The sequence below is a fragment of the Sebastes umbrosus genome, chromosome 16, assembly GCF_015220745.1.
Source record: "Sebastes umbrosus isolate fSebUmb1 chromosome 16, fSebUmb1.pri, whole genome shotgun sequence".
Lineage (NCBI taxonomy): Eukaryota > Metazoa > Chordata > Actinopteri > Perciformes > Sebastidae > Sebastes > Sebastes umbrosus.
The window spans coordinates 22,294,669-22,321,400 of NC_051284.1; the positions used below are offsets into that span (position 1 = coordinate 22,294,669).

Here is a 26,732-nt window from a genome sequence, read left to right on the forward strand (position 1 = left end):
TTTCTGGTTCCGGATCTCAGATCAGATTTCGCAATTTGCGGGCTACCTTTGGTAGACACGACCTGCCGGCTCAGCCGTCGCCACGTTCAGAGCCGTGCAGAGGCAATAGAACTGCTCCCAATCTCACATTTAGCACTTTTAATTGTGATTTCTGACAACTTTAACTTGACTGACAGCTATGATTGCGCCTACTAGTTACTCTGCAAATTTAGCTAATTAATATGAAATACAATCAACAAATAAGTGATGCTTTTTTAGAAGATTAATCTAACAAGCAGTATATACAGTAGCTAGTTAAAATTAACTCCACATTCACCAATCTGCCACATTAAAGTGATGTACACATTGATGCATCAATAATTATAATATGATAACATATGTTATTCTGGGATACTTACCAAGATACTGTAAATCTACTATTATGGATATGTGCAATAACATATGCTGATCACTCTGTGCAATAATTATCTGATGCTGTGCAATAATTATCTAATTATCTGACCGACACTTTGTGCAATAATCTGGCAAAACTGTAATCTCATCAATATACATATTGTATTCTTATATTTTGTATTGTATTATCTTTTATATTTTTTATTTTTATATTGCACTATCACTTTTTTTATTGTATTATCTTTTCATTAGCACCTATGGGATTGTCACAATCTAATTTCGTTGTACGACACAATGACAATAAAGGGCTTGAATCTTGATGTTCTGCATAATGAGTACTTACTATATTTTGATTCTAATATGTAGGTATTTAAACTAAGGGGAAATTTTGAATGCATCACTTTTCATTTTTGAGCAGAATATTTCTCCACTGTGTTGTTATTACTGCTGTATATGTGTGTGTGTGTGTGTGTGTGTGTGTGTGTGTTGGTGGTTTCAGTATCATTTCTACAGATTATAGGTCATCACCACGCAGGGGGCGTGTCAGCTGTTTCTGGTCACATGACCCGGAAAATGTGGGGCTTAATTCCTGTGTTGGACTGCTCCCAGCTGCTCAGCCTCTGCCCTGCGCAGTGTAAACCCTCCGTCCGCCTCATCACGACCCTCGCACCGCTGCTAGACTCTCCTCATCACACCATGTCCGGTAAGACCCACCGGGGCTCCGCAGACTGCTCCTATCCGCCACACTGACACCGGAACACGGACACTCCGGACCGGACCGGACCGGAGCTGCGCGAACTGCGCCGTCCCCTCCCGAAATATCACGACTTTTATGAATTAAACGCTGCCGAATGAACCGGCTGTAACACTTTGATACTCGGACATTAATGAGGGGATGTTTTTTAATTTAACACTGTGGTTATGTGATGTATGATGCGGATATTGGGAGGCTTTAGATGTGCTTGATTTGATGAGGTTGCTGCTGCTGCAGCGGTTTGGACCAAAGTAAAGCTGGCGATGAACAAAAAGAGCGCTTCCGGTTACAATTTTCAAAGTTAAACCCTTTCTCAATGCAACTAGTGTTGAGTAACATTTCATTTTTTCATTTCAAAATTCAAAACATGTAGGATACAAAACAATAGCGTAAGAAAAATAAATTGTCGAACACTTGATGTCTTGATTTACAAATTCGAAAAGGAGTGCGAAGAAGTATAAATGTATTTAATCCCACCCCTTCTCCATAAATCAATTATTAATTATTAACCAGCTTCCTTATTGAGCCATACATATACTCTAATTCAATTTTCCTAAATTTGTCTAACTATAATTATTATTATTTATAATTATTCTAACTATAATTATTACCTTTTAATCTGTGTCATACAGAAATATAAATTAATTACTGATATAAATATCCTTATCAAAATATAAATTTGTTATCAATCAAGAATACCAATTCATTACTTATAATATAACTTAATCACAATACCAATTCATTACTTACATATTTAACATAATCAAATTGACTATTTGTTATCTTTTCTTATATGCGCAAATTATTATTTATAATGTACAATTTATAATATACAATATGCACATGCAATACAACATGCAATATATACACATACATGTATGTATGTGTATGTATGTGTGTATGTATATATTATAACAAAATGCTAAAATGTAAAAGGAGAACTCTGTTGAGAAAGAAAATACAATATTTTCCTAAAATATAATTTCCTTTGAATTTTGATTATTACCCAAACAAATTGACTAATATCAATATTATATGGTTTTAAAAAAAATAATCTGATAATGATATATCACATAAACACATATAAAATTAAAAAAGATTTTAGATAAAGATCCTTCAAATGTGATAAAAAACAAAATGTGACAAAGATAATGGGACATTTTACAGTTGAAAGAAATAAACTTGTCAGTGATGTCACTTTCTGTAAATTACCGTAAACACATCTGTCTATTCTTGTAATGTATCAGCCAACATTTATACAGGTACCAATTTACCTATAAATAAGATAAGAGGCCTATTAGCTGATATATAGCTGTAATGTTGAGGTCTGATTACTACAAAGCCAAAGTGAAGTCAAAGTGGAAGTGTAGATTGTGACACTGCACATCAGGTTGTCACAAAGTGGGCAAGTGGAAAGTACGTACATTGCATTACCAACACTGATGATTTCTCCATATAAATTGTAGCCGATTAGCTTAGTTAGGCACAAAAACTGAAAACCAGCTGCTGGATTTAGCCTCCAGCACAGACATGAGAGAGAGTAGTATTGATTTTCTTATCTAATCTAATAATCGTATCTCCCAAAATGTGGAACTATTCCTTTAAGGAGACACCTGCATTATTATTATTATTATTATTATTATCTTGAGGTCCCTTCTTGAAGAGGAGCTCTGAAATTAAAAAAATCTATATTTAAGAACTTTTTTACCAATATTTTATTTTATTTTGCATTTACATGGTGCAAAGGCTATTTTTAAATACATTTATGCTTAATCAAACAAAAATCTGAAAATTAATCTGAAACAATTTTGATTATTGATTAAGCAATAAGCTCATTCTTTTAAGCAAAAATGACAAATCTGAAAAACTGGTTTTAGCTTCTCAAATGTGAATATTTGATGTTTTTAGACTGTTGGTCAGACAAAAACAAACATTTTAAACACCTTTGGCTTTAGAGTAATGTGATGGGCATTTTTCACTATTTTCTAGACCAACTAATTAATCGATAACGATAAGTTAATAATGAAAATAATTTCCGAACAGTTATTTGATTCAACTTTATTCCATAGCTCAGGTGTGCTTTTATTTTTTAAAGAAGATGCTATTAACTTCCGGGGTTAATGTGGGGTCTTTGATTAACTTGACTAGTAGTTTCCTCTCAGTGCGGACGTGCGCAGCAACGTGTGGCCTTGAAGTTTTTTCTTTTTTTCTAATATTGTAAAAGGGCCCATAGTGTCACACCTTTTATAGTTTATTACTATTAATGTGTCCCCTACATTAAAAAAGAAAGAAAGAAAAATAATTATATAAAAAAATACTCTGTACAGTAATAAAGGATTGATAACAGCTAATTATATGCACAAATATATAGTACTGCAAACAATGCTTATGTCTTTTATGGACACTTTACATGCGATTTCTACGCATTTTTATTTACATACAACAATACATTTGACATCAAATGATACACTAAGCCTATATAAATGTATATTCTCCCAGATTATTTGTGAATTTACTCCGTTATATTTTAAAAATTGGTGCACTCACGCCAGATTACATTGTCGCTAACATTTTAAACAAAAAAAAAGAGACATCTGTTCTCATGATTTTGAAACGTGTCGGACCCAGAGGTGTGTAGCCACAGATTACTCTGTGGGAACACAACACATGCTTCCTGTACGGCCCTGTAGGCGAGACAGGCCTTACTCGCTCTGTGTGTTCCACCACCCATAGTACTATACTATATTAATATGCCAGAAAAAGATTTAGTACGTCAAATGCAGTACGCCAAAAGTACCAGGATGTTCTACTGCATCCAGCCGTACATTTTGCAGTATGCAAGCCAGCATGCTTTTCTGGCTATTCTGACCCACAATCCTCTGCACAGGGGATATATGAGCAAGAGGGTCAAAGTTCAAGCTGCAATGTTATGACAAAGTAGTATGTCCCAATTTGTATGCATACTGCATGCAACAGTATGTACTTCGTAAGTACGTACTAAAAGTAAAAAGAAAATGTATGCACTTTGGAACGTAGCCACTTTTGATAGTCCGTTGAAACAGACCCTAGCAACACTGCCTCTTTCCCAGAAGCCCCCCACAACACGCACATTCAGCTCGATGAATACTATCTGCTGGCTCTGGGCCCACTTTCACTCAAGCAGAAACACAGCGTGGCCCCCTACTGATGTTAATGTATGCATGGGGGACCCATCAGACACTGAACTTCACACAAAAGGCCTGCAGAGGGATTGGACGTGCTTGCACTGGTACAGCAGGTTACACAGTATATAGACAGGACAGTCAGTGGATGTGGTGGATGTTATGGAGGAAAAAAGCAGAAAAAGGTGTATTGATTTAATGTAGTTTGGTTTGAGTGTCGAGTTTGTAGCGGAAGGTACACAAAATAGCTTTCTTACCATCTCTATCTGAGGAAGTTTACTCACTTTAATAGCAGGTGTAAATATAAATGCTCCAAAAAAAAAGCTGTAACAGCCAGATGTGAAAGCATGGATAGTATATTTTGAGGTAATAAAAACAGAGACAATTGTACATTTACATAACTGGTGTTGATTTGTGTCTTATCTTAATGGAGAAACGTGAGCATTAAAGTTTGGCTGTATCCCATTGTTGTTAATGGGGGAAGAGGTTGTAAAGAGTTTTGTTGTGTAATTTATTTAACTATCCACATTCTACATTTATTTCCGCATATTTTATTTATTAGTTATAAGGCGTTTGTGAGCCCATAGTTTCACCAAAAACATCATGGATTACTTGGGTTACTGTTCTGCAATGATCTATCATATTTGAAACCTTCAGAATTGTAATAAAATACATTTTGTAATAGAAATTTTCTTGCCAAACTTAAATTTGTACATAGAAATAATCCCCTTTTAAGTGATGTTAGTAGTTATTCACGTCAAATAATTCATGATTTTCAAACAGCCCTAGTTATTTTGATAAAGAGGATGTACACTACATCAATTTTTAAACTAATAAGACACTTTGAAAGGCTGATACACAGAAGTAGAACTGACAAAAAGAAAGTAATGACACTAATGTGATAACCAGCTAACCTTCTGATGTTTCTCCAAGCAGACCAAGCTTTTGTGACGCTGGCCACAAACGACAGCTACGCCAAGGGAGCGATGGTTCTCGGCCAGTCGTTACGAAACCACAACACCACCAGGAAACTGGTCGCACTCATAGGACCTCATGTTGCAGAACCTTGCAGGTAGCACACATCGCTTACGTTGGGTTAAAAAAAAGTCAATATCCAACAACACACACTGACACAAATCCTACTGTCTGTGTCGTAGAGATGCACTACGCTCCATTTTTGACGAGGTGCGAGTGGTGGACATCATGGACTCGGGCGATGCGGCTCATCTGTCCCTGATGAAGCGTCCGGACTTGGGGGTAACGTTCACCAAACTTCACTGCTGGACTCTCACACACTACAGCAAGTGTGTGTTCCTGGACGCCGACACACTGGTGAGACAAAAACCTGACAAACATACACGAAAAAAACGCCTCTGAGTGGAAATAGTAGTTTTGTTTTTGCTCTTACAACTCATTGTCCTTTGATCAAAACATGACACAGTCTTCATTCATCACGTCTTTTCATGTTATATCTGCTATCCATGCAGTGATATAATATTTCAGCTGCATGAGAAATGACGTTGAGTTTAAACACATGCATGCTTCCTCTCAGACTTCTGCGTTTTTGCTGCTATTGTGGAAATATTGATGGATGAAACTCAATATATCTGCACGTAACATTTACTTTAATGTTATTCAGGTGCTGTCAAATATAGATGAGCTCTTTGAGAGAGAGGAACTATCTGCAGCGCCGGATCCCGGTTGGCCAGACTGTTTCAACTCAGGGGTGTTTGTCTTCAGACCGTCCAATGAGACGCACGAGAAGCTGCTCACGTTCTGCGGCGAAAACGGCAGCTTCGACGGTGAGACTCGAGTGTTTTTATGTCTTTCTTTTTCTGTCCCTTAAAGACTTGTTATAACACAATGTGAGGAGACGAGAGGAAATAACACCGACAGATGCTGATATATGATATCGAGCAGTTATCTAAAAAGTAAACATAGAAAAATGAAGCTATGTAAAGTTGCTTTCTTCTTGACTAAAACAACAGTAAAATGCTTGCACAGCTGTGCTTTGAATTAAATGCTAACATGCTCATAATGAGACTGCTGACGTTTAGCAGGTATGAAATGTTTACCAGGTTCACCATTATAAGTTAAAATGATAGCATGCAAATTTCATAGCTAAAATCTTTTTTATTTTACAATAAAAGTTGGACATTTTCCCACAAAATTCCACTAGGGCTGCAAAAACGATTATTTTCATTGTCGATTACCCTGTCAATTATTTTCTCGATTAATTAATTAGTTGTTTGGTTTATAAAATGTCAGAAAATGGTAAAAAAATGTCGATCAGTGTTTCCCAAAGCCCCAGATGACGTCCTCAAATGTCTTGTTTTGTCCACAACTCAAAGATAATCAGTTTACTGTCATAGAGGAGTAAAGAAACCAGAAAATATTCACATTTAAGAAGCTGGAATCAGAGAATTTGTACTTTTTTTTTCTTAAAAAATTACTCAAACTAATTAATCAATTATCAAAATAGTTGCATCCTAATTTAATAGTTGACAACTAATCGATTAATTGATCGATTTAAGCCAGCATTGGCATCAAAACACCCAGATGATGGTTGGCATTTGGTGCGAGCACTAGAAAAGGTGAATAATGGCTTTAAGTTCATCTTCTTTTCAGGGACTTTATTTGAATAAACAAAGTCCCAGAGTTTATGACTATGTTTAACTTTTTGTTTATCAGCCCTGGTTGTCATAGGACAGTGTGAACATTAACCGGTCAACCAGTTAACTGTAGGTGTGGATGCAACCATATAAAGCAGTTAATCTCCTCTGTAACCCCTCTCTCTCTCTCTCTCTCTCTCTTTCTCTCTCTCTCTCTCTCTCTCTCTCTCTTTTTCTCTCTCTCTCTCTCTCTCTTTCTCTCTCTCTCTCTACACAATCACTAACATAGAGTGGTGCAGGGATGATGTATTTTTGTGTTAACCACAGACCTTATTTCAGGCATCTAACGAAAAACCCATTCATAAAACCCATTGACTTCCAGACGAGGGAACCGGAAGTGCTAAAATGCTAACTCATTTCCAGGTTTTAGGACTCATTCCTGCACCACTCTATATATATATATATATATGTCCTGAGCTTAACTCTGACCATGTCACTAACTTTGTCCTCACTGCCACCTCACCCCTGCTGTTTGTCTGCAGTTAACACTGTGTCACATACATCTGCTATCTGTTTGTGAGTGTGTGCGATGGTGTCGCCATATGTTGTCATTCGCTGTGTGCGGCATCCTCTCACAGCGTTGTCAACGCTCCTTTTCAGTTTCTATTTATACGTATCAAAAAGGACTGTGGGAATGCACGGTATGTGTTTGTGTGTGGTGTTGACCATTCAGGTATGTAGTATGTACTATAGTGTGTCTGAATGGATTTCAGCAGCTTGTTTGTGTATTTTAACATGAAAAACCAGAGCTCCTACGTAGCCATCTCTCATTTTGCTCCCCTTTTAATTATGCCCGTGTCTGCAGGTGGAGATCAGGGGGTTCTCAACAGTTTCTTTAACACCTGGGCGACGGCGGATATTTCCAAACACCTTCCCTTCATCTACAACCTCAGCAGTATCGCCATCTACTCCTACCTGCCAGCGTTCAAACAGTCAGTACAATGCATCCAGTGTTTCACGTGTAGCCGACTTATTGCCCCGATTCTGTAGCTTTCCTTGTGAAAAAATGTCAGGGTGCTTGTGTGTTATGAGGCATAAAGCTTATCCAAGGTCAGTTCAAAGGTTCTGTATCTGTGTGTGTGTGTCTGTGGGTGGGTGTTGAATTACAAGAAGCTGCTGAAACGTAGAGCAAGGTCAACACACATTCTGCCTCAAAACAGAGGAGCTATTGTAGTTACACTTGTATACTTCTCTGTTTTATTTAAATCTGTACTGCATGTACCCTTCTGTTCTTACGAGGAGTTTGGTTTAAGTGTCACTTAAAAGAAGTCAGACCGGAGAAGCCAGAGGTTATCATACAGTAAAAACTGTCAGTTGTAAACAACAATCACAGTTTACGGACTGGCTTCCTGGTTCAGATTTACAATACTTCCGGCACTTGTTTACACAGTTTTTTTTGTCCCATTGGACTTTTTAGTAGCAACATTGCTGTGCACCTGGGACCCGAAAGCAATTTTCGAGCCCTGCTTTTGCATAGATTGCAAATAGTGACAGCATCCCGTTTCAGAAATCTCAGACTCTCTCTTTCTCTCAGACCCTTTACTGTCGTCTAACCTTAGACTGTATATAAGAAGTGGACGTAGTCACCGTGACGTAACCCATTGGTTTGTGGACTCGAGTGTAGTGAGGGTGTAGCTAAGTACAACCAAACACTGAAAACACACCGTGAAAGTGTTAAAGTTGTAAGACGAAAACACGGACAACACCCAGATCGGACAACGCCGTGGTAGCGACCTGTCAGTCACAAGGCTTCTAGGTGTGGTTGTGGTGGCTATGCATGTGTTGAAATCTAAATGAGGATGGCTTTGATTGTGTGTGAATTTGTTGCATAACTGTCATGTTGGGATTGTGTCGAAACCTGCAATTTCTAGGGAAATGCTCCTTTTTCTGGCAGGTATTTAAAATGTGTAATCCTGCCAATTACCAAGTGATGAAAGTGTCACATATTGAAGCTTTTCTTTGACTCCCTCTTAAGCTCCAGATAAAAAAATACTGGCTAGCTTTTTTAGTCACTACAATAACAACAAAAAGGTTGATTTGTTCCACATTCCTCAGCACCAATCTGTTGCCAAAAGTGGTGTTTGTTGCTGCTGGTATTTCCAGTCCTCTCAGTAGTGTGTGGGTGCAAGCCATGGTAGCGAACTGTCAATCACAAGGTAGCCACGCCCCAAAGCATACCCTGCTTTAAGGTCTATTTGACTCTAAATGGGACCATAATTTACTAAATGAACATCATGCTGTATTGAAGAAGACTTGAAACTAGTGATTGAGACCATAAACTCATGTTTACAATGTTTACTGAGGTAATAAATCAAGTGAGAAGTAGGGTCATTTTCTCATAGACTTCTATACAATCAGACTTCTTTTTGCAACCAGAGGAGTCGCCCCCTGCTGGCTGTTAGAAAGAATGCAAGTTTAAGGCACTTCAGCATTGGCTTCACTTCTCAGACCCGGAGGTAGCCCACTGCGTCTAATATTCACTTCGCCTGCTGCGTTTTCACAGGTACGGCCACGACGCCAAGGTGGTGCACTTCCTGGGAAAGGTGAAGCCATGGAGCTACTCCTACGACGATCAGAGGGACGAAGTCAAAGGTCACTCCCTGTCCCCTGACCAGTGCCATCTGCACCCGGACTACCTGCTCCTGTGGTGGCAGCTATACGCCAAGTCGGTGATGCCTTTACTGCAGCAGGCCTACGGGGACACTCCATTCCACAGCGGCTTCGTGGAGGCGGGCACGGACGTAAGTCAGCTGTTGTGATGTTTGAGTGTGTTTGGGGAGTATCCGCTTCTAGGTGTGGTTGTGGTGGCTATGCATGTGTTGAAATCTAAACGAGGATGGCTTTGATTGTGTGTGAATTTGTTGCATAACTGTCATGTTGGGATTGTGTCGAAACCTGCAATTTCTAGGGAAATGCTCCTTTTTCTGGCGGGTATTTAAAATGTGTAATCCTAACAACTACCAAGTGATGAAAGTGCCACATACTGACGCTTTTCTTTGACTCCCTCTTAAGCTCCAGATAAAAAATACTGGCTAGCTTTTTTAGTCGCCACAATAACAACAAAAAGGTCGATTTGTTCCACATTCCTCAGCACCAATCTGTTGCCAAAAGTGGTGTTTGTTGCTGCTGGTATTTCCAGTCCTTTCAGTAGTGTCACGGCTGCATGAATAGCTTGCTGTCGTCAATGAAACATGCAGGGTGCCGGGCTTCCTACAACCGTTCAGCACTTCAGAGTAGCAGGAAGTTGCCATGCTGCCTGTTGCAACAGGGCAGCAATGAAATAGTCAAAAAAAGGACAGCTGCCAAAACCTGCAGTTTTGCCCAATCGCCTGAAGCTGTGCCATTTTGTGTCACACCGACAAGTTTATACAAGCCTGTTGCTGAGAAAGTCTTTAAGTGTTGTGCTGGCTCAGGCTGAAGTTTTTTTTTATCCGTTTACCAAGTGGAGCTTGAAATTAAGGAGTTTTTTTATTGTTTAAAGTGACACTATTGTTGCCACGGTGGCCAAGAGTGACAATTGCAGGATAATGGCATGATAAAATTCCCTTCAAAATGTACTCACTAGAGCTGTTACGTTTTGATTAGTATTCACTTACTGAGTTAACATCTACTGTAGGAATCCAGACCTTTCCTCAAACACCTTTCATCATCTGAGAAACTCAACTCTTATCTGCTGCAAGTGTGTTGCAAAATGTCTTGTCTGCACTTTGACTCTTCTGACGAAATGCCTGCATGTACTGATACTGTGTGTCTTTAAAGTGTCGAATAGAGCGTTCAGTCGAGCATGGCTCAATGAGAGGAGACCAGTCCTTATAAAGTATTGCTGCAGTCCCATTTAATCATTCATTCACTCTCTGTCTGTCACGCAGGGTAAGCTTTATGAGGATGTGAGAGAGCACGCGCCGCCCTTCACTGCTCCTCGCCAGAAGGTTTCATCACAGGAGAGGAAGCAGCGCTGGGAAGCGGGCCAGATCGACTACCTGGGCGAAGACTCCTTCGCCAACATCGAGCGAAAGCTTGACTCCTTCTTAAAGTAGCAGGCGGGCGAGGGAGGGAGGGAGCGCGACGGACAGAGAGAGCACCAGTTGAAGCTCTGTGGGGGTGGGGATTTGAAGCACTGCTCAGCCAATCACAGGGGCTTGATTAGCAGGTGAATGCAGCATTCAGCCTCACTCTTTGCATCCTGTCAGCGTGTGAATGAATGACAGAGAGTTGAAGTTTGACACAAATCCCATGCAGTCTTGCCACGCATCTTTCCCCTTCAAAGGAAAAGTTTGACATTTTGGGAAATGCACTCATTCGCTTTCTTGCCGAGAGTTAGACGAGAAGATTGATACCACACATGGCTGGGCGGTAAATGTGAAGCTACTGCTAGCAGCTTGCTAACGTAGCTTAGCATTAAGACCGGAAACAGCTAGCCCCGTCTGTGACCTCAGCACTGTGTACGTTACTCCCTGATTTGGTCACGTAGCGTTCTGTACAGAAACCTTAAATAATAATTAGTGCCGTCAATCGATTAAAATATTTAATCGTGATTAATCGCATGATTGCTAATAGTTAATTGCGATTAGCACATTTTTTTTTATCTGTTCAGAAATGTACTTTAAAAGGGAAATTTTAGTATACATATATATATTTTAGGAGTATTTAATATTCAAATATGCTTGCTTTATGCAAATGTATGTGTATATTTATTATTGGAAATTATTTAACAATGTGTTAACAGTGTAATCAATTTGCCAAAAAAGGGACAAAAGGGACAAAATGCACTATAAACAAAGTTAAAGATGAATTTCACTGATAGCTTTTTTTTTTTAATATATGTTATATACATAGATATTGTAATAATATCATTATCGTGAATTATTTTGGCCACGATAATGTTGTGATTTTGTGATATTGCGACAGCCAGGCCAGCTGTTTCCAATCTTAGCGCTAGACGTTAGCTTCATTGCACAGACAAGAGTGGTACACCGTTAATCTTCTCATCCAACTCTCGGGAAAAAAAAAGCGAATAAGCGTAATTTCCAAAATGGTGAGACGATTCCTTCCTGTGTTCTTGTGTGCATCTGATGGAGATGGATTCACAGTCCTGAGTCTTCCTAACCTGTGGAAACTTTCAGCAACAACAGAAACTGAGAAAAAATGACAAATGTGCAAAGCCTACTGCTTAAAGGGAAATCAATACGTTTAAAAGTTGTTTCTGGATTTTACCACAACTCCTATCCTGCAATAAGTCTCTCTATATTTAAACCACTTCAAAGCAGATATGCAGCAACTGGCTCACTTCCCTCTTGCTCTCCTGTTCAGCCAGTTCTGACAATCTCGCTTTAAATCAGACGGTGTTCACCTCACCAGAGTACATGGGTTAACTTTCCTATCTGTGCCTCTGACACTCACCAGCTCCCAGTGACTTCAGCTTTGTAACGTCTGGTGTTGTATTAGGACAAAGGCCTGTCATGTTGTATTTGCATGGCAGAGTTAAAAAAAAAAAAAGTGGGTCAGTAATGAAGTACTTCCACCCACATCCTGAAGTGATGTTGATAGTGCGCTACCCAGACATCCGTCATCTGTATGCGAGCCCTGCATGTTACGTCCTTGCCACACCCACATCGGTGTATCTTCGTGCCATTACCCGTTTCATCATCCTGTCTGTAGTGTTACCAGCTGCCTTATTGCCGTTCACTGTTTACAAAACCTCACTTACTGTTACTGCTGCTAGTAGCACAACGAATCCCTCCTTTCCTGTTACCAATACCTCCTTTACTTCACTCACAGCTGTGTGCCCTTAAACTATAATCTATAGCTCCCGACAATAACGATAATGCTCCATTTAACACACTCCTCCTACAAGAAGCTGGCAAGGTTGAGAGAAAAGTCCATGTGTGATTTTTCCGATCTCGTCGGCCTGCTAAATCCTGAATATGCATGAGTGTGGGCGTGGAACATAATTGATGCAGATCCGTCCTGTTCCCCAGCTGTTAACTGTACATCCCTGTTGAAAGCGCTAATAAAGAACTGGTGAAAATCACCTTTTATCCACCACTTCTGTCACACGTTTCATTTTCTTTATACTCTTTGTAATATTGATTATAGGGCAGCAATTAATCTTTAACCTTAGGGGAACCTTTTTCTATCATTGTGTAAACTGATGACCCCCTGACTAAGTGACATATTTTATGGATATTTCATATTATATTCAATGCATAATAATAACAGTACAGACAACTGATTGATCGTACAATTAACCCAAATAGTGAACTGCAGGAGGTTTGTTAAAACGAGCGATTTTGGATGAATTTTGAGCAGATTATTTCCTGTGAATCATCAGAGACGAATTTTCCTGTTATTTTTAAGGACTTTTAATACAATTCTCTGTCATCATTCATACGTAATAGGCTTCTTTTTTTTGACAAATTCAGTGTTTTCTTCTCCCCGACGCTTGGCCATTGTTCTATCAGCTCTTTGGTTGTTTTGACTGCGTACTTTTCTAATGCAGGACGATGTTGTTTAGCAGAGAGGGAAGGCTCTGTGAATATAACTTGTGTTCAGGTCTTCACCGTGCCCTTATCCTGTTTATATATTAAATGTATTAATCCAAACTTTAAGAATAACAATTTAATTTAGTTTTCTTCACAGAAATGAATTAAATCCTGAGATAGTCCAGCTGTATATTTAAAAAAAAAAAAAAAGTTGTTTTACACCCATTAAAATCAAGAAGGCCTTGCGACCCCCATGAAGCTTTGGCGACCCCTAGTGGGGGATGGGACCCCATGTTGAGAACCGGTGGTTTAGTCTACAAGATGTCACAAAATAGTGAAAAATGTCCGATTTAAGTTCTAACAGACCAAAGTGACGTCTTTAAATGTCTTGTTTTGTCCGACCCGTTACATAAAACAGAGAAAAGCAGGAAATCCTCACATCTGAGAAGCCCTTAATGTAACCACTTAAATGATTAATCAATTTTGGATTAAACAGATGTTTCCATTTAATTTCATGTTTACGGTTAAACAAACCGAAGAAGCTCTGAAAGCTGCTCTGTGTCTGGTTAAATACAGAAGCTACAAATGTACAATAATCTTTAATCCAAAAAAATTATACATACAGAACATCTGAATCTTCACAGCTGCGTAATGACAAGTCAAGCTGTTAGAACAGGTGTTTACTTGGTCTTCAGCCCAGGGTATTAACTTTCGACTAAATCCTTATCAGCCACCTCCATGCGTTCACACAGCTTTGACATGATCAAGACAAACAGCTTCTACGCATCACAACTGAACAAAAATGAAAGCTTGCCAAGTGGTGTGTCCTGTAAATGAATCAGTATCAAAACTTTAACTGTTAAAGAAGAAATAAAACATAATATAGAACATTAATGATAATCTATAAATGAACATGATTAACTTTTCAAAATATGAACAAAACAAATCTCTGCAGCCCTTCAGATGTGAACTGTCTGACCCAACCGTTTGAAACTGATGTATTAACATGGGAACAACACAAACATTGCAGCTGTACTTCGTCAGACGTCTACAGCTCCATCAGCGCTTTAATGTCATCGATGCGAGACGTTTTCCTATCGGTGTTTGAGGAGCCAAAAGCCTTCTCCACCAGGTCCTGCTTCTGCCTCTGGATCTTCACCATGTTCTCCTCCACTGAACTTTTCACAATGAACTGCAGCAAACAGACACACAAAATCAAAATATAGCTTTTAGACTAACATAATATATACATAATAAATCCATTTAGATCTGAAGAAATCACTTCAATCACCAGGCATTTAAACATTTGTCTTGGTGACAACATACAGCACAAACACATACAGTTTGTCAGCCTTCACAGTGTAAAATGGACCTTCTAAGGAACATGAGACGCCTCGCCACAGACAAGAAATGCACCAAGCTTTACATAGACATACGGTTTAGTAATAATAATTTTCTGACCTTGGTGACGAAAACTTTCCTCGTCTGTCCCAGACGGTGGCAGCGGTCGATGCATTGCTCCTCAGTAGCAGGATTCCACGCCTAAAACACACAGTTAAATGCAAGTGAAGATGCCGTTCAGAATTATTTTTTTCCTGAAAACACTTTACTCTAATTTTCCCATTTGTATCTCATCTGTAGGGTTTCTTGTGATCAATTTAGCTGTTAGACGATGGCTTAAACAATAGTCATATATGGCATTTGCTTGTACTCTTCTTCTATGCTTCCCTTCTTTTTAAATTGTTTTTTTCCATAAAAGTGTATGAATTGTTGCCTTGGAAACAATCATAAAAAACGAAAAACACAGTAAACCTGCAGTGACAATGTACTGTATGTCGCCATGCAGTAAATCAGCAAACAAACTTTTGTGTGTGTCAAAATCCCTTCAGCGTGCACAGCCTAACACATAAAATAAGCTGTGGTTGTATGTGTGAATGTGTCTGGTTCCTGACCAAAATCAGTACTTACAGGGTCCATGAGGAAAACATGAGAGGCGGCGGTCAAGTTAAGCCCCACCCCTCCAGCTTTGAGCGACAGAAGCATGATGACAGGGCTGTCGGCCGCAGAGCTCTGAAACTCCTGGATGACCTGAGTCCTCTTCTTTTGGCTCATGGTGCCGTCCAAACGCACAAAACTGAAGCCATGCTCTCTGGTGAGGAGGAAGGAGGGCAATAACACCAACAGACAAGTCATCAAATCACATAATGGACAATTCCATTACTTAAATCTAAAAATTCTCTACTCAAGAGCTGCTGATGCTCTGCTAACATTTATTATTTTCTCTTGTTTTTACCATTTACAAAAAGGAAAAACAACACCCTAAACTCCCACCACAGCTGTTGTAATAATTAAATTACACAAAAGAACTGTTTGAGTATACTTACGAGACCTCTTTACAGTTATGACCGAACAAACACAAACACTGACCTGTAGAAATCCTGAACCTCGACTGTGAATGTGTTTATTACCTGAGTGGACTCTCCAGTATGGTGAGGAAGCGAGTAAACTGAGAGACGACCAAACACTTAATGCTGCTGTCTTCACATCGCAGCCTGAGCAGGTTTCCCATCAGTGCCTGCACCTGTAGAGACAAAAACAGACTTTAGAGGAGGAACAACACGGCTCTCACCTGGCAGCATATAAGCCCATTCTCCATCACTGCTATGCTGCTGAAGAAGACTTTTTTGAGTGACTTCTGAGTAAATAATCAGGTAAAGAGTCACAAAAAACACCAGGATCAGAAGAGCTACTAAATGGGTAACAAGTTGAGACTTTTAAGTCCTTCAAATATACCTCAGAGCTTTTGGTGTTATGTAATGATGGAGTTTAAAGCAGTTTTATATTTGAGCGTTTCATCTTCCATTGACAATTGTTTTGATCATTCTTGCAGATGTTGATCTTGTTAATAATGTTAGAAATGTTAAAGGTTTTAAGTTAAGAGAAGAATAAAAGGATTTGTAGGCAACTTAAAGTCAAAGATGTTGCACAGCAAAAAGTGTTCTGCATTTTTTTAGTAGTCTACAGAGTGTTTTTATCATTTTTATCCCCCAGGTAATACTATAACCTCTAGAGCTGCAACGAATAATCAATAAGTTGTCAACTATTAAATTAATCGCCTACTATTTTGATAATCGATTAATCTATTTGATTAATTTTTTAAGAAAAAAAGTCAAAATTCTCTGATTCTAGCTTCTTAAATGTGAATATTTTGTTGGTTTCTTTACTCCTCTATGACAGTAAACTGAATATCTTTGAGTCGTGGACAAAACAAGACATTTGAGGACGTCATCTTGGGCTTTGAGAAACACTGACCAACAGTTTTCACCATGTTCTGACATTTTATAGACCAAATAACTAATCAATTAATCGAGAAAATAATCAACAGATTAATCGACAATAACAATAATTGTTAGTTGCAGCCCTAATAGTCTCGGTATGTGCAGTGTACCTTTGAGCTTTTCCTCCACCTATCAGGGTTTGTACTTTTCTCTTCCTCCATTTCCTCCTGTGGAAACTCCACCAGTTCATTGGTCTTGATCTCACTTCGACAGAGAGGACAGCGCGCGGTATCCTATGCACAGACACACACACACAGAGCACAAAGAAAAGACGGATCTGTTCATGATAAGCAGCTAAATAATAACATAGATTTTTAAGTTGTTAAAATGACAATTCAATTACAAATCCCTGCTGTCTGCTGAGGGCAGCACATGTTACCTGCTCAGTGCTGATGACCTGGGCGATGCAGGGCCGGCAGTAAACGTGGGCGCAGTGTGTAATGACGGGCAGATGCACCGAATCCAGACAGACGGAGCACTCCTCGTCAGAGCCGCTGGCCAACACCAACCGCAGCTTCTCTATCAGACGCTCCCGCAGCTCTGCGGGTGTCGCCGCAGCACCTACAGACAAAACATTTGATCAATTTACATGTGAAAATGAACACAGAGGAAAGAAATCTTTCTGAAACATATATTAAAGGTTAGGGTTAGCATCATGTCCTCTTCTATTCTGGCAAATTTGGTGTTTTACAATGACATGAAGGAGGAGTTTATATTCTAGGATTACACACATATTAGAGGTGTTGGATTGGGATTAGTTATTCACCTCACAGTCTCTATGCTCGTAAAACAGGGTCGGTAATATGTTTCCTTAATGCAAACTATTTACACGTTACACCAGCTGCAAGAAGTGAATAAGTACCGCAGTCATGTAGTGAAATTAAGGATTGAAAATGTAGACAGAGAGGGAAGCAGGTAACTGGAAAAAAAGTAATGACGAGTAAATATTTTCAGAGGCAGTGAATACAATTTTAAAACATGAAGATAAGAGAGGGAAGGGGTGAATAGTAGTAGAGTGTAGAAAAGAAGAGAAAGAAGGAAAAAATAAAAGCATGAAAAGGTGTGAAGAATTGGGAGAAGGGCTTTTGCACAACAGGGATTTTTACTTGTCATAACAGGTGCAAAAGTGCAGGTGTAATCAATAACAGTAACGAGGGCTCCTTAAGTGTCCCAGTAAACTATACCAGTGGGCAGTCATGCACAATAGCAGAGCCCGGAACATCGTTAATGTTATTCACTACACCTGCTATGACACGTCTAAAGAGGCCTGGAATAAAAGTGATCCGTCCAAAAGGCTACAGATTAAAACCCTGACACTCAGATGTTTCGTATTATTCAGTTTGATTAATCCTCTTCTCAGTCACTAGAAAATCTCCAGCAAGCCTGTTTGCATATCAACAGAAGCTATACTCCACATCGGTCAGTTATTAGTTATTAGTCTCATATCACACTGCAGGTCTCACCAAGGTCTGAGGATGTTTTTGCCAGCAGATCAGGGTGGCAGCAGTGCTGTCGAAGCCTCATCAGGATGGCCAACACATCAGCGTAATTCCTCAAGATTGTCCCTTCATTTACGTATCTACACACACAAACACAGTTCAGACAACTTAAAGATAATACACCAGTTTACAGTAAAAAAGTGGATGACATCACTGAAACATCTAAAAGACATTTATCAACAGCTGTATGTGTTACAATACTTAAAGCTAGTTACAGCTACTTTGTATATATGTCTTTATAGCTTTACATTATGTTTTTACATTTCAACTGCACCCTTTGTATGTATATATAGAACTACAGATGTTTACATTCTAACTGCACCTTAGTTTATTCCTCTGTACATATTTACTCCTGTATTTATCTATTACTTTTATATAAAGCCAATGCAACTCAGCAATGTGCAATATCTTACTGTTTTTAAAAGTCAACCAAATACACATTTTCTATTTTTTTTTTTTTTTTTTACAAAACTTTATTTGTATTACTGTTTGATATGCTGTGTGTGTATACACCGTCAGGATTGCTATTTAATTTCGTTGTACTCTGTGTGATGAAAATAAAGGTACTCAATTCTATTCTGTCAACATGGCCTCATATACCTACTCTTTATTTGTTGCTGATCAGTTTTATCATGTTGATTTATTCGAACACAGACGTGTACATCGCATACTGACCTGCCGATGATGTTCCTTCCCTCATTGCGTGCCAGCTCGTACTCCTCTCTCTCCGACTGACTCAGCTCGACCTGCTCCACACAGACTGTCTTCTCAGGCAGAGACACCAGGGGACGCCCATTCACCTCGGTAGTCTTGGTCCGCCGCAGGGTGATGCACTTCACCAGGGTCCGGAGGTTCCTGTGCACAGCATCAATTGCCTGAGTTTGTTCAAATCTGATTATCGACAGTATTATATGACAAATACTTGTCATATCAACCACAAACACAAACTTTACTCCAACACTCAGGTTGCTAGACTGGAGACTCAGCATTATAAAATAGAAAACTGGTATGACAATCAATTATAGGAGAACTTTTGAATGTCAGTATGTCACAACTTAGATGCCTGATTCACTGGTTTCCCTCAGACTGACTGTATCACAGTAGATAGCGCCCTCTGGAGTCTTATTACTACATAGCAGCAGTGTGATATAATGTGTCTGTGAGCACTCACTGCAGGCCGGCCCTGTCTCCTTGAGTGGCTGGTCTTTGGATCACTCTGTTCCACCACTCTTTCACATCGAAGGGCTTCAGACGCAGGAAGGCCAGCAGCATCCACAGGTCCTTCACACTGTTCTGGATAGGAGTACCTGAAGAATGAACACACACACACACACACACAAACATTTGGTAACTGCCTTAATACTGAGGCTGTATCCGTGTGTTTTTGATGTCCTTCAAATAGTCAGGCAAAATTAGTACTTGTGGTGGACGCTATGGATAAAAGCACTTTTGTGATATTATCTCATTATGTTGACATATTATATATTATAATATTTACTAAATTATTCAAAACAACATGGAATCCCATGGAAGTATTAAAAGTTAATAAAAGTAAAAAAAGTAAAATCTTAACCATGGAGAGACGTTGAAAATTAATAAATCATCACCCAGCCCAAGTATGTTTGTGTATTCATATGTTGGACTATCTGTGTGTGTTCGGGTGCAGGTATACCTGACAAAATCCAGCGCCGCTGAGCTTTTAGGTCGAGCACAGCCTTACTCATCTGTGCATTAGGGTTTCTCACGATGTGTCCTTCGTCCAGCACAACCCTCAGCCAATTGATCCCATGGAGGGGACTCTTATTCTGAAAGGGAAACAAGCACATTGTGTTTGTTAATAAAGGAGAAGCAAATTATCTCTCAAGTGAATATTGACATGAACACACAGTCCAGGTTCAGGACATTGAAGGATTTTTCTTATGAATAAAAATCAATGCACCACCATATTAAGTGTGTCTGCCAGTGTGTCTCCTTTCTGTGTGAACACCTTGTCTCACCTTACATCCACAGATTTACATGTGACCTGTCTACACTCACCCCAAAGTCGGCAGAGAGGACGTTGTAGGTCGTGATCACCACATCCTGGGAGGACAGGAAGGTCTTGCTCCTGTTGCGCTCGGAGCCGTAATACAGATAGACGTTTAGCTTCACGTTAGCACGCACATGCTGCTCAAACTGGTCCTGCACACACACAGAAGGACAGAAGAAGAAAACATGACGTGGTGACGTTGAGGACGGAAAGGTAGCATTGAATCTTTTACTTGCTCTTCAACGTGGCCCTGTGTTGTATATGCAGTTTGTCTGTTGTTGTTGTTTTTTTACCAGGAGCAGCAAACAAGTTTCACTTATACTCATCACCAAGCTAATTAGCAGGACCACATAAATGAAATGACAGAAAGTGTCTTGGTGTGTATGGCTGTATTCCTACCAGCCAGTTGCTGATCACAGAGAGCGGGCAAATGATGAGAGTCGTTCTAGCTGATAAGTCACCTGGACTTTCAGCGATGGAGGAGTCCACACCTGCACATACAAAAAAAGGTACACAAACATCTCCAACATCACCACAACTTTCCCTTTCCCTCACACTAAATAAATATAGTATATGAAACACAAAACATCAGGTAAAAACACACTGTTAGAACTCACTCAGTGCGGCCTTCTTGGCGGTTTTCTTCTTCTTTAAGCCTGTATCTGCTGCTGAGCCGCCCAGTGCTGCAGCAAAGTCCAGATCCTCCAGAAATGTCGGGGCCTCTGCACAGTAAACATACATATAATGATTTAGTTCATGGTGATTATGATGTTATACAAGCCAAATAACAACAGCTTTTGAGTTATGCCACCCAAAACAAAATCACAAATTCACTGGTCTTTTCAAGAAGATTCCCCGTCAAGCTACGTCACACAGTGCCTTCAACATGCACATACATTTACATGAACATATTATAGTGCACAAATACAAAGAGTCTACTAGGGTTGTACCTTTAATGGGCTTTCGCTTGGTGGCTTTCGTCTTTCCTTTGCTGGTACCTGTAAGTGGAGAAGTCGGGTAAATGTACGGTATGTTGCCACAAAATCCATAGAAGACGACACAAACACGCAATGTGAACAGACACATAAAAGTTAAAAGGTGGTATATACAAGGAGATGACAATCAATTCTTACTTTTATTGGAACTGTCCACTTCATCTGCCGAATCAACACAGATCACCTCCGCCTGAGGACTGACCCACACAGGAGCACATCAGATATAGTGACGTATAGACGGACTGAACGCATGGAAATATGTCCAGATGTATTTGCATTATTATCTTTACACATTAATTAATTATGCAGTGATAAGAAAAAAACCACATCACTGACGATATAATATGAGCATGCCAAATTAAATTAAATTACACTTACAGGTCTGAGCATCGAGAAACAGCTGCGCCATCACTCACTCCTGCTCCATCGCCTGCACTGCTGCTTCCTGAAACAAAGACACATCATCTCTACCGTTAGTGCTCTTGTTTCCTTGCATTCAAACATGTACGCCACACACACTCACAAAGAAAGAAAAAGATTACCTCCCAGTTTTGAAGCCATTTTTGGTTTAGTTTTGGATTTGACAGGTGATGGCAGCTCCTCCTGTACATGTAAACAAACACGTTATGATGGCTGAACACAAGTCAAATCAGACTGACTGAAAAGAACACATTCACACATGGCTACACTTACACATTTCTCCACGGGCAGAGGCTTTCCTTTGTGAAAGTTGGTGAGAATCAGAGCGATGGTTGTCAGAGTTTTTCCCTGGAAAACACAAACAGGGGGTTTACTGTCGATTCATATCTGTCTCTATTCTATCCAGTAACCAGCAACCGACCAAACATCTCATCATGAGTTATGAATTAACTTGCAATTCGCCAATAAACATATTCTCTTTAATGATAACGATATCATATAACAGTACGTGTTTCTCACCAGTCCCATGTCATCTGCCAGTATTCCCCCACGAATTCTATCTGGTATTTCTTTGGCAGAGAAACACGTGAGGCTGTTGTAGTAGAGCTCGCCTCTCTTCTCCCAGAAGGGCGGCAGCGCAGATTTGTTTTCTCGAGCACACATCCAGGACAGCGCCTGCCTCTGGTGAAGCATAAGAGGAGTGCCCACAGACTGCGGAGAAAGAGAGCCGCGTGTTCACATTAAAGCTGCACTAAGACACTGACAACACACACAACGATTTCAAGGTGCAAGAGGGTGACAACTCAGAGGTGAGACGCAGTTTGTCCAAAAACTGCAGCAAGAAGGAGAAGATAGAGAGGATGAAGGAATACATTCAGGTCCAAGAGATGCATGGTTTGATGACATCATATCACAGACATTTAGCTGGTTTAATTTTTATCCACAGGGATCTACAATGTGTTCAATATTAGAATACATTTTTCTAAATCAGCAACATTACGAATGACCAGTTGCACATACTGTAGTCTAAGCTTAAGGGCTCAACTAATAACAGATTTTTGGGTACTGCTTTCCATTTAGTGGACATAAAGAAATAAGACAAAATATAAGACAACATCATCTTAATATCAATCATAATATAAGACAAAATGCTGACCACTAACAGATACAAAAAATGCAGACAGATAAACAGATCAAATACGGACCTCGGCTGCTTGTTTCTCTCCGTCTTCACTCTCCATCAAGCCGTCAAAAAGGTTGTCAAATGCATTCTTCAGCTGAAAGAAAAAAGGAATTACAACTTCTGACTTAAACCCTATTAAAGTCTGTTTCACGATGTTTAGAAATCACAGAAAATGTATAGTTGTTCAACATAATTTAATAACAAAACATTTAAATAATGATTTCTCTAAGCACTAAAAAGTCCTAACAATAATGAATTTCGCAAGCCTTATTTAACTAATAATGCTATGTTATGTTCAGACATGTAGTTTCAACCATACATTGTGATTAGATAAGGAATACTCTGAGTGCTTATAAATACAGTATACCACTGATACCCCATTACTTGCTTTATATTAAATATCCAAAACATGTGAGCTTCCTAGACATGTGTTGCTGCTTCAGTGTAACAACGTCAACGTTACACGATTTGATTTATTTAGTTTGAATATGATGGTTGAGTAAAAAAACATTAGGTGGTAAATCAGAATCTACTGTCAGAAACTGAGAGGAAAGTAAAAGGACGTTGCTCTGTAATTTTCCTCGGCAGACCAAAACAAATGTAAAGCTTAAATTTGCGTCTCTATAATGACAAATATGGTATTAAATGTCGGAGAATCATCACGCTATACTGGTATATATTACATTGACTAAATTAGGGTAAAATAAAGTAGATTACCTCCTCTGCAGTTAGTGGGATGGTCAAACCTTTTTTAGATGTACGACCGCCTTGATTATTGGATGAGTTCTGATTTGCACCTGAAATCACACACACACACACAAAAAAACAGTAAGATTAATGACGATACCTGAAAACGGATATTTTGAATGCAACAATGCAGGCTAAATGTGAGAGGTTTTCCGTCAGGAGGCAAGTGAGATTGGATGGTCAAAAGTGTTTGTACCTGTTGCTTTGCTTACTCCGGTGTTCAGTTTATATCCGCGACGTGCCATGCTTTCAATCACAGCATTTTTGCTCTCTTCTTTCCCCCAGAAGGACAGCATCACTGGCATGGTGAACGAGTTTTTCGTCCCCGAGTGTACCACCCTGACACAGCAACGAGACAACGACATACACACAAACACAAAATCACACTGTCATCACGGTGGACCTGAGCTCATAGTTCCTCTTAAAACCGCAGAACAAAAAAACGGATTTACTGAAAAGGGCTTATGCAAAAGTAGCCGACTAGGCTGCTGCAGAAGTAAAGAAGATGTCGGCTGATTAATCGACGGCTATTGTTTTTTTCCTGCTCCAAACTATCATTATTAAAAATCCGCTATCGGTCGACCTCTAATTTTGACAGAAGGGAATGACACACAGGCCAATAACAATATACTCACCCCTCTACTTTAGCCAAATTGTTGTCCATGACGTGGGTCATAGCTGCTGCCAGCTCTTTCTTGATGTGACCCACTTGGTTGCCATAAATGTTGGCGACCATCACTGCATTGCGGTCGTATGGATTCTGGGGCTGTCGCACTAATCCAACCATTTCCCCTTGATTCACCTGTAAAGAGAGTAAAAAACACATATGATTTTAAGGTTTCTCAACCTATATGTCACAGCTGTGGTTTATCTCCTTGGTGAATCAGTGCACTACTAGAGGAATTAAAGGTGATTGATCCTCACCACCCCTGTATAATATCTGAGGCCGACCACAGTGCCCTGCAGGTGGCCAAACAGCACGCTGCCATCTGCGTCCGGCTCCTCGGATGCTGCAGCTCTGATGGCCTGGGAGAGGGTCTCTGCAGTGGTGTCATAGCGGTCCGTGAAGAGGTCCACCTCACTGTGCCTGTCCCAACCGAACCTCCACCTGCGGGAAAACATGACACCTGGAGAGCACACACAGATACACATACAGAAAGATATCCACAAAACAGACAACAAGAAGGAAATAAGTTAAGAGAAGCGAGATCATTCAGCAGGATTTAGCAAAACTAGTCCATGCATTTATCTTCAGCTGACTTGACTACTGTAACGGCGTCTTTACTGGTCTTCCTAAAAAATCGATCAGACAGCTGCAGCTGATTCAGAACCTGCTGCTTGAGTCCTCAAGACCAAGAAAGTGGATCATATCAGTCCAGTTCTCAGGTCTCTACATTGGCTCCCTGTCTCTAAGAGAATTGATTTCAAAATACTCCTGCTGGTTTACAAAGCACCTAAATGGTTTAGGGTCAAAATACATTTCTGATCTTCTGCTATGTTATGAACCATCCAGGTCATCTGGATCAGGTCTGCTTAGTGTCCCTCAGAGTCAGAACTAAACATGCAGAAGCAGTGTTCAGTTTTTTATGCACAAAATATTACGAAGAAGCTCCCAGAAACCTGCAGGACCAACTCCAACTCTGAGTTCTCTGAGGCTCTGCTGCCTTTTATTAAACCACATAATGATCTTATACTGCACTAGAGCTTTTACTCTTGTGTGTTATATTCTATTTTAGCTTCTATCCTATAGCTTTTATTTTTATTTTCTAATATTTCATGTTTTTATAACTGTTTTAATTATGTCTTAATGTTCTTGAATGTTTATGTAAAGCACTTTGAATTGCCCTGTTGCTGAAATGTGCTATACTAATAAAGCTGCCTTGCCTTAACAACACGACCCATGAATGTGTGCTGTGGGTGCACACAGTATGGAGCTACAGGTTGTATCGTAACTACAAGAAGAGTTGAACCAGGTACAAACTTATGAACCAACAGTAGACACACATGTTTATCTAGCTATATGCAGGAGAGTAGCACATGTCTACACGTGTCTAATCCATTTATCTCCCAACAGGCTTTATAATGAGCTATTAACTGTTAATCAGCCACAGCTGTGGTCCACTCGTTGCTTCATTACATACAGTAGCTTAACCGACAACATAAACCTGGTTAACACACTGTGTAATAACACTGTTTACAAGCTAACGTTAGCTAAATGTCCATTATTATGTCTACCATATATAAATAACTACCAACAGTAAGTGCTTGATTTATCTGTAATTAAAAATGTCATACTGTTTTATTTCTCCTCGGCGACTGTCGACTGTTCAGAGGTGGTTGTTTGCTGGTTGTTTGTCGTTTATGAAGCGTTGTTGTTGTTGTTGTTGTTTCAGATGTTTCTGCTGCTTTCTGATTTTAGTCAAGCGAGCAGCCGTTAGTAGAGAACTTCCGGTAGTAGGTTCCCTTCAAAATAAAATCTTATTTTGTGACATTTTGTGTAATGATGCAACAACTACAATTTGAATTATGAATAAATGGACTAAAATACACCGTAATTCTAAATAATGGGAAAAATAAATAAATAAGTTAAATGTATACATATATACATACATACCTGCATAAGCACACAAATATATATATATATATATACATATATATATATATATATATATATATATATATATATATATATATATATATATATATATATATATACACATATATACATATACACATACATACAGTACATACACATACATACTGTTCATATCCATACAAACACATGTGTACTTACATACATAATCATAACATATTCCCCATGACAGCTATATATTTGGGGTGCCATGTGGAGAGAAACAGAGCACCATATCAGATTGACAGCAATTGCTAATACTGATAAATATTCAAGATTCAAGATTCAAGATGTTTATTGTCACGCCGGTTGCACAGGTACAAACGTGTGAAATACTTTTTGGCTGGGAAGCTCCATTAAAATAATAAGTTATATTACATTTACATTACAATTACATTTACATTACAATTATAAAAGGAAATACTTT

The 26,732-nt window shown here is 39.3% G+C and overlaps 2 protein-coding genes across 3 annotated transcripts; one reads left to right on the forward strand and one right to left on the reverse strand.

Annotated features, from left to right (window-relative positions):
- Positions 1-939: 939 nt before the first annotated feature.
- On the forward strand, positions 940-12,511 carry LOC119474815 (glycogenin-1-like). Its single transcript, XM_037747090.1, has 7 exons — positions 940-1,096; positions 5,245-5,380; positions 5,466-5,640; positions 5,948-6,110; positions 7,786-7,912; positions 9,484-9,721; positions 10,850-12,511. Exons 1-7 carry the CDS (start codon positions 955-957, stop codon positions 11,015-11,017), a joined length of 1,149 nt encoding a protein of 382 aa, XP_037603018.1. The 5' UTR covers positions 940-954; the 3' UTR covers positions 11,018-12,511.
- A 1,474-nt stretch (positions 12,512-13,985) lies between these two features.
- On the reverse strand, positions 13,986-26,131 carry hltf (helicase-like transcription factor). Of its 2 annotated transcripts, none has more exons than XM_037747129.1 (26): positions 25,969-26,131; positions 24,598-24,800; positions 24,309-24,475; positions 23,870-24,012; positions 23,644-23,723; positions 22,949-23,020; positions 22,263-22,454; positions 22,017-22,091; positions 21,866-21,926; positions 21,702-21,768; positions 21,462-21,520; positions 21,279-21,326; positions 20,946-21,050; positions 20,728-20,819; positions 20,337-20,480; positions 19,972-20,104; positions 19,471-19,606; positions 18,975-19,154; positions 18,264-18,379; positions 17,180-17,361; positions 16,911-17,033; positions 15,931-16,043; positions 15,431-15,611; positions 14,924-15,004; positions 14,514-14,654; positions 13,986-14,466 (listed from the first exon to the last, which is right to left on the reverse strand). In XM_037747129.1, the coding sequence occupies exons 2-26, from the start codon at positions 24,793-24,795 to the stop codon at positions 14,464-14,466; spliced, it is 2,892 nt and encodes a 963-aa protein (XP_037603057.1). In that variant the 5' UTR covers positions 24,796-24,800; positions 25,969-26,131; the 3' UTR covers positions 13,986-14,463. The 2 variants fall into 2 exon arrangements, with proteins under 2 accessions (XP_037603057.1, XP_037603056.1); XM_037747128.1 differs by having other exon boundaries at positions 13,986-14,456; positions 14,502-14,654.
- Positions 26,132-26,732: the final 601 nt, after the last annotated feature.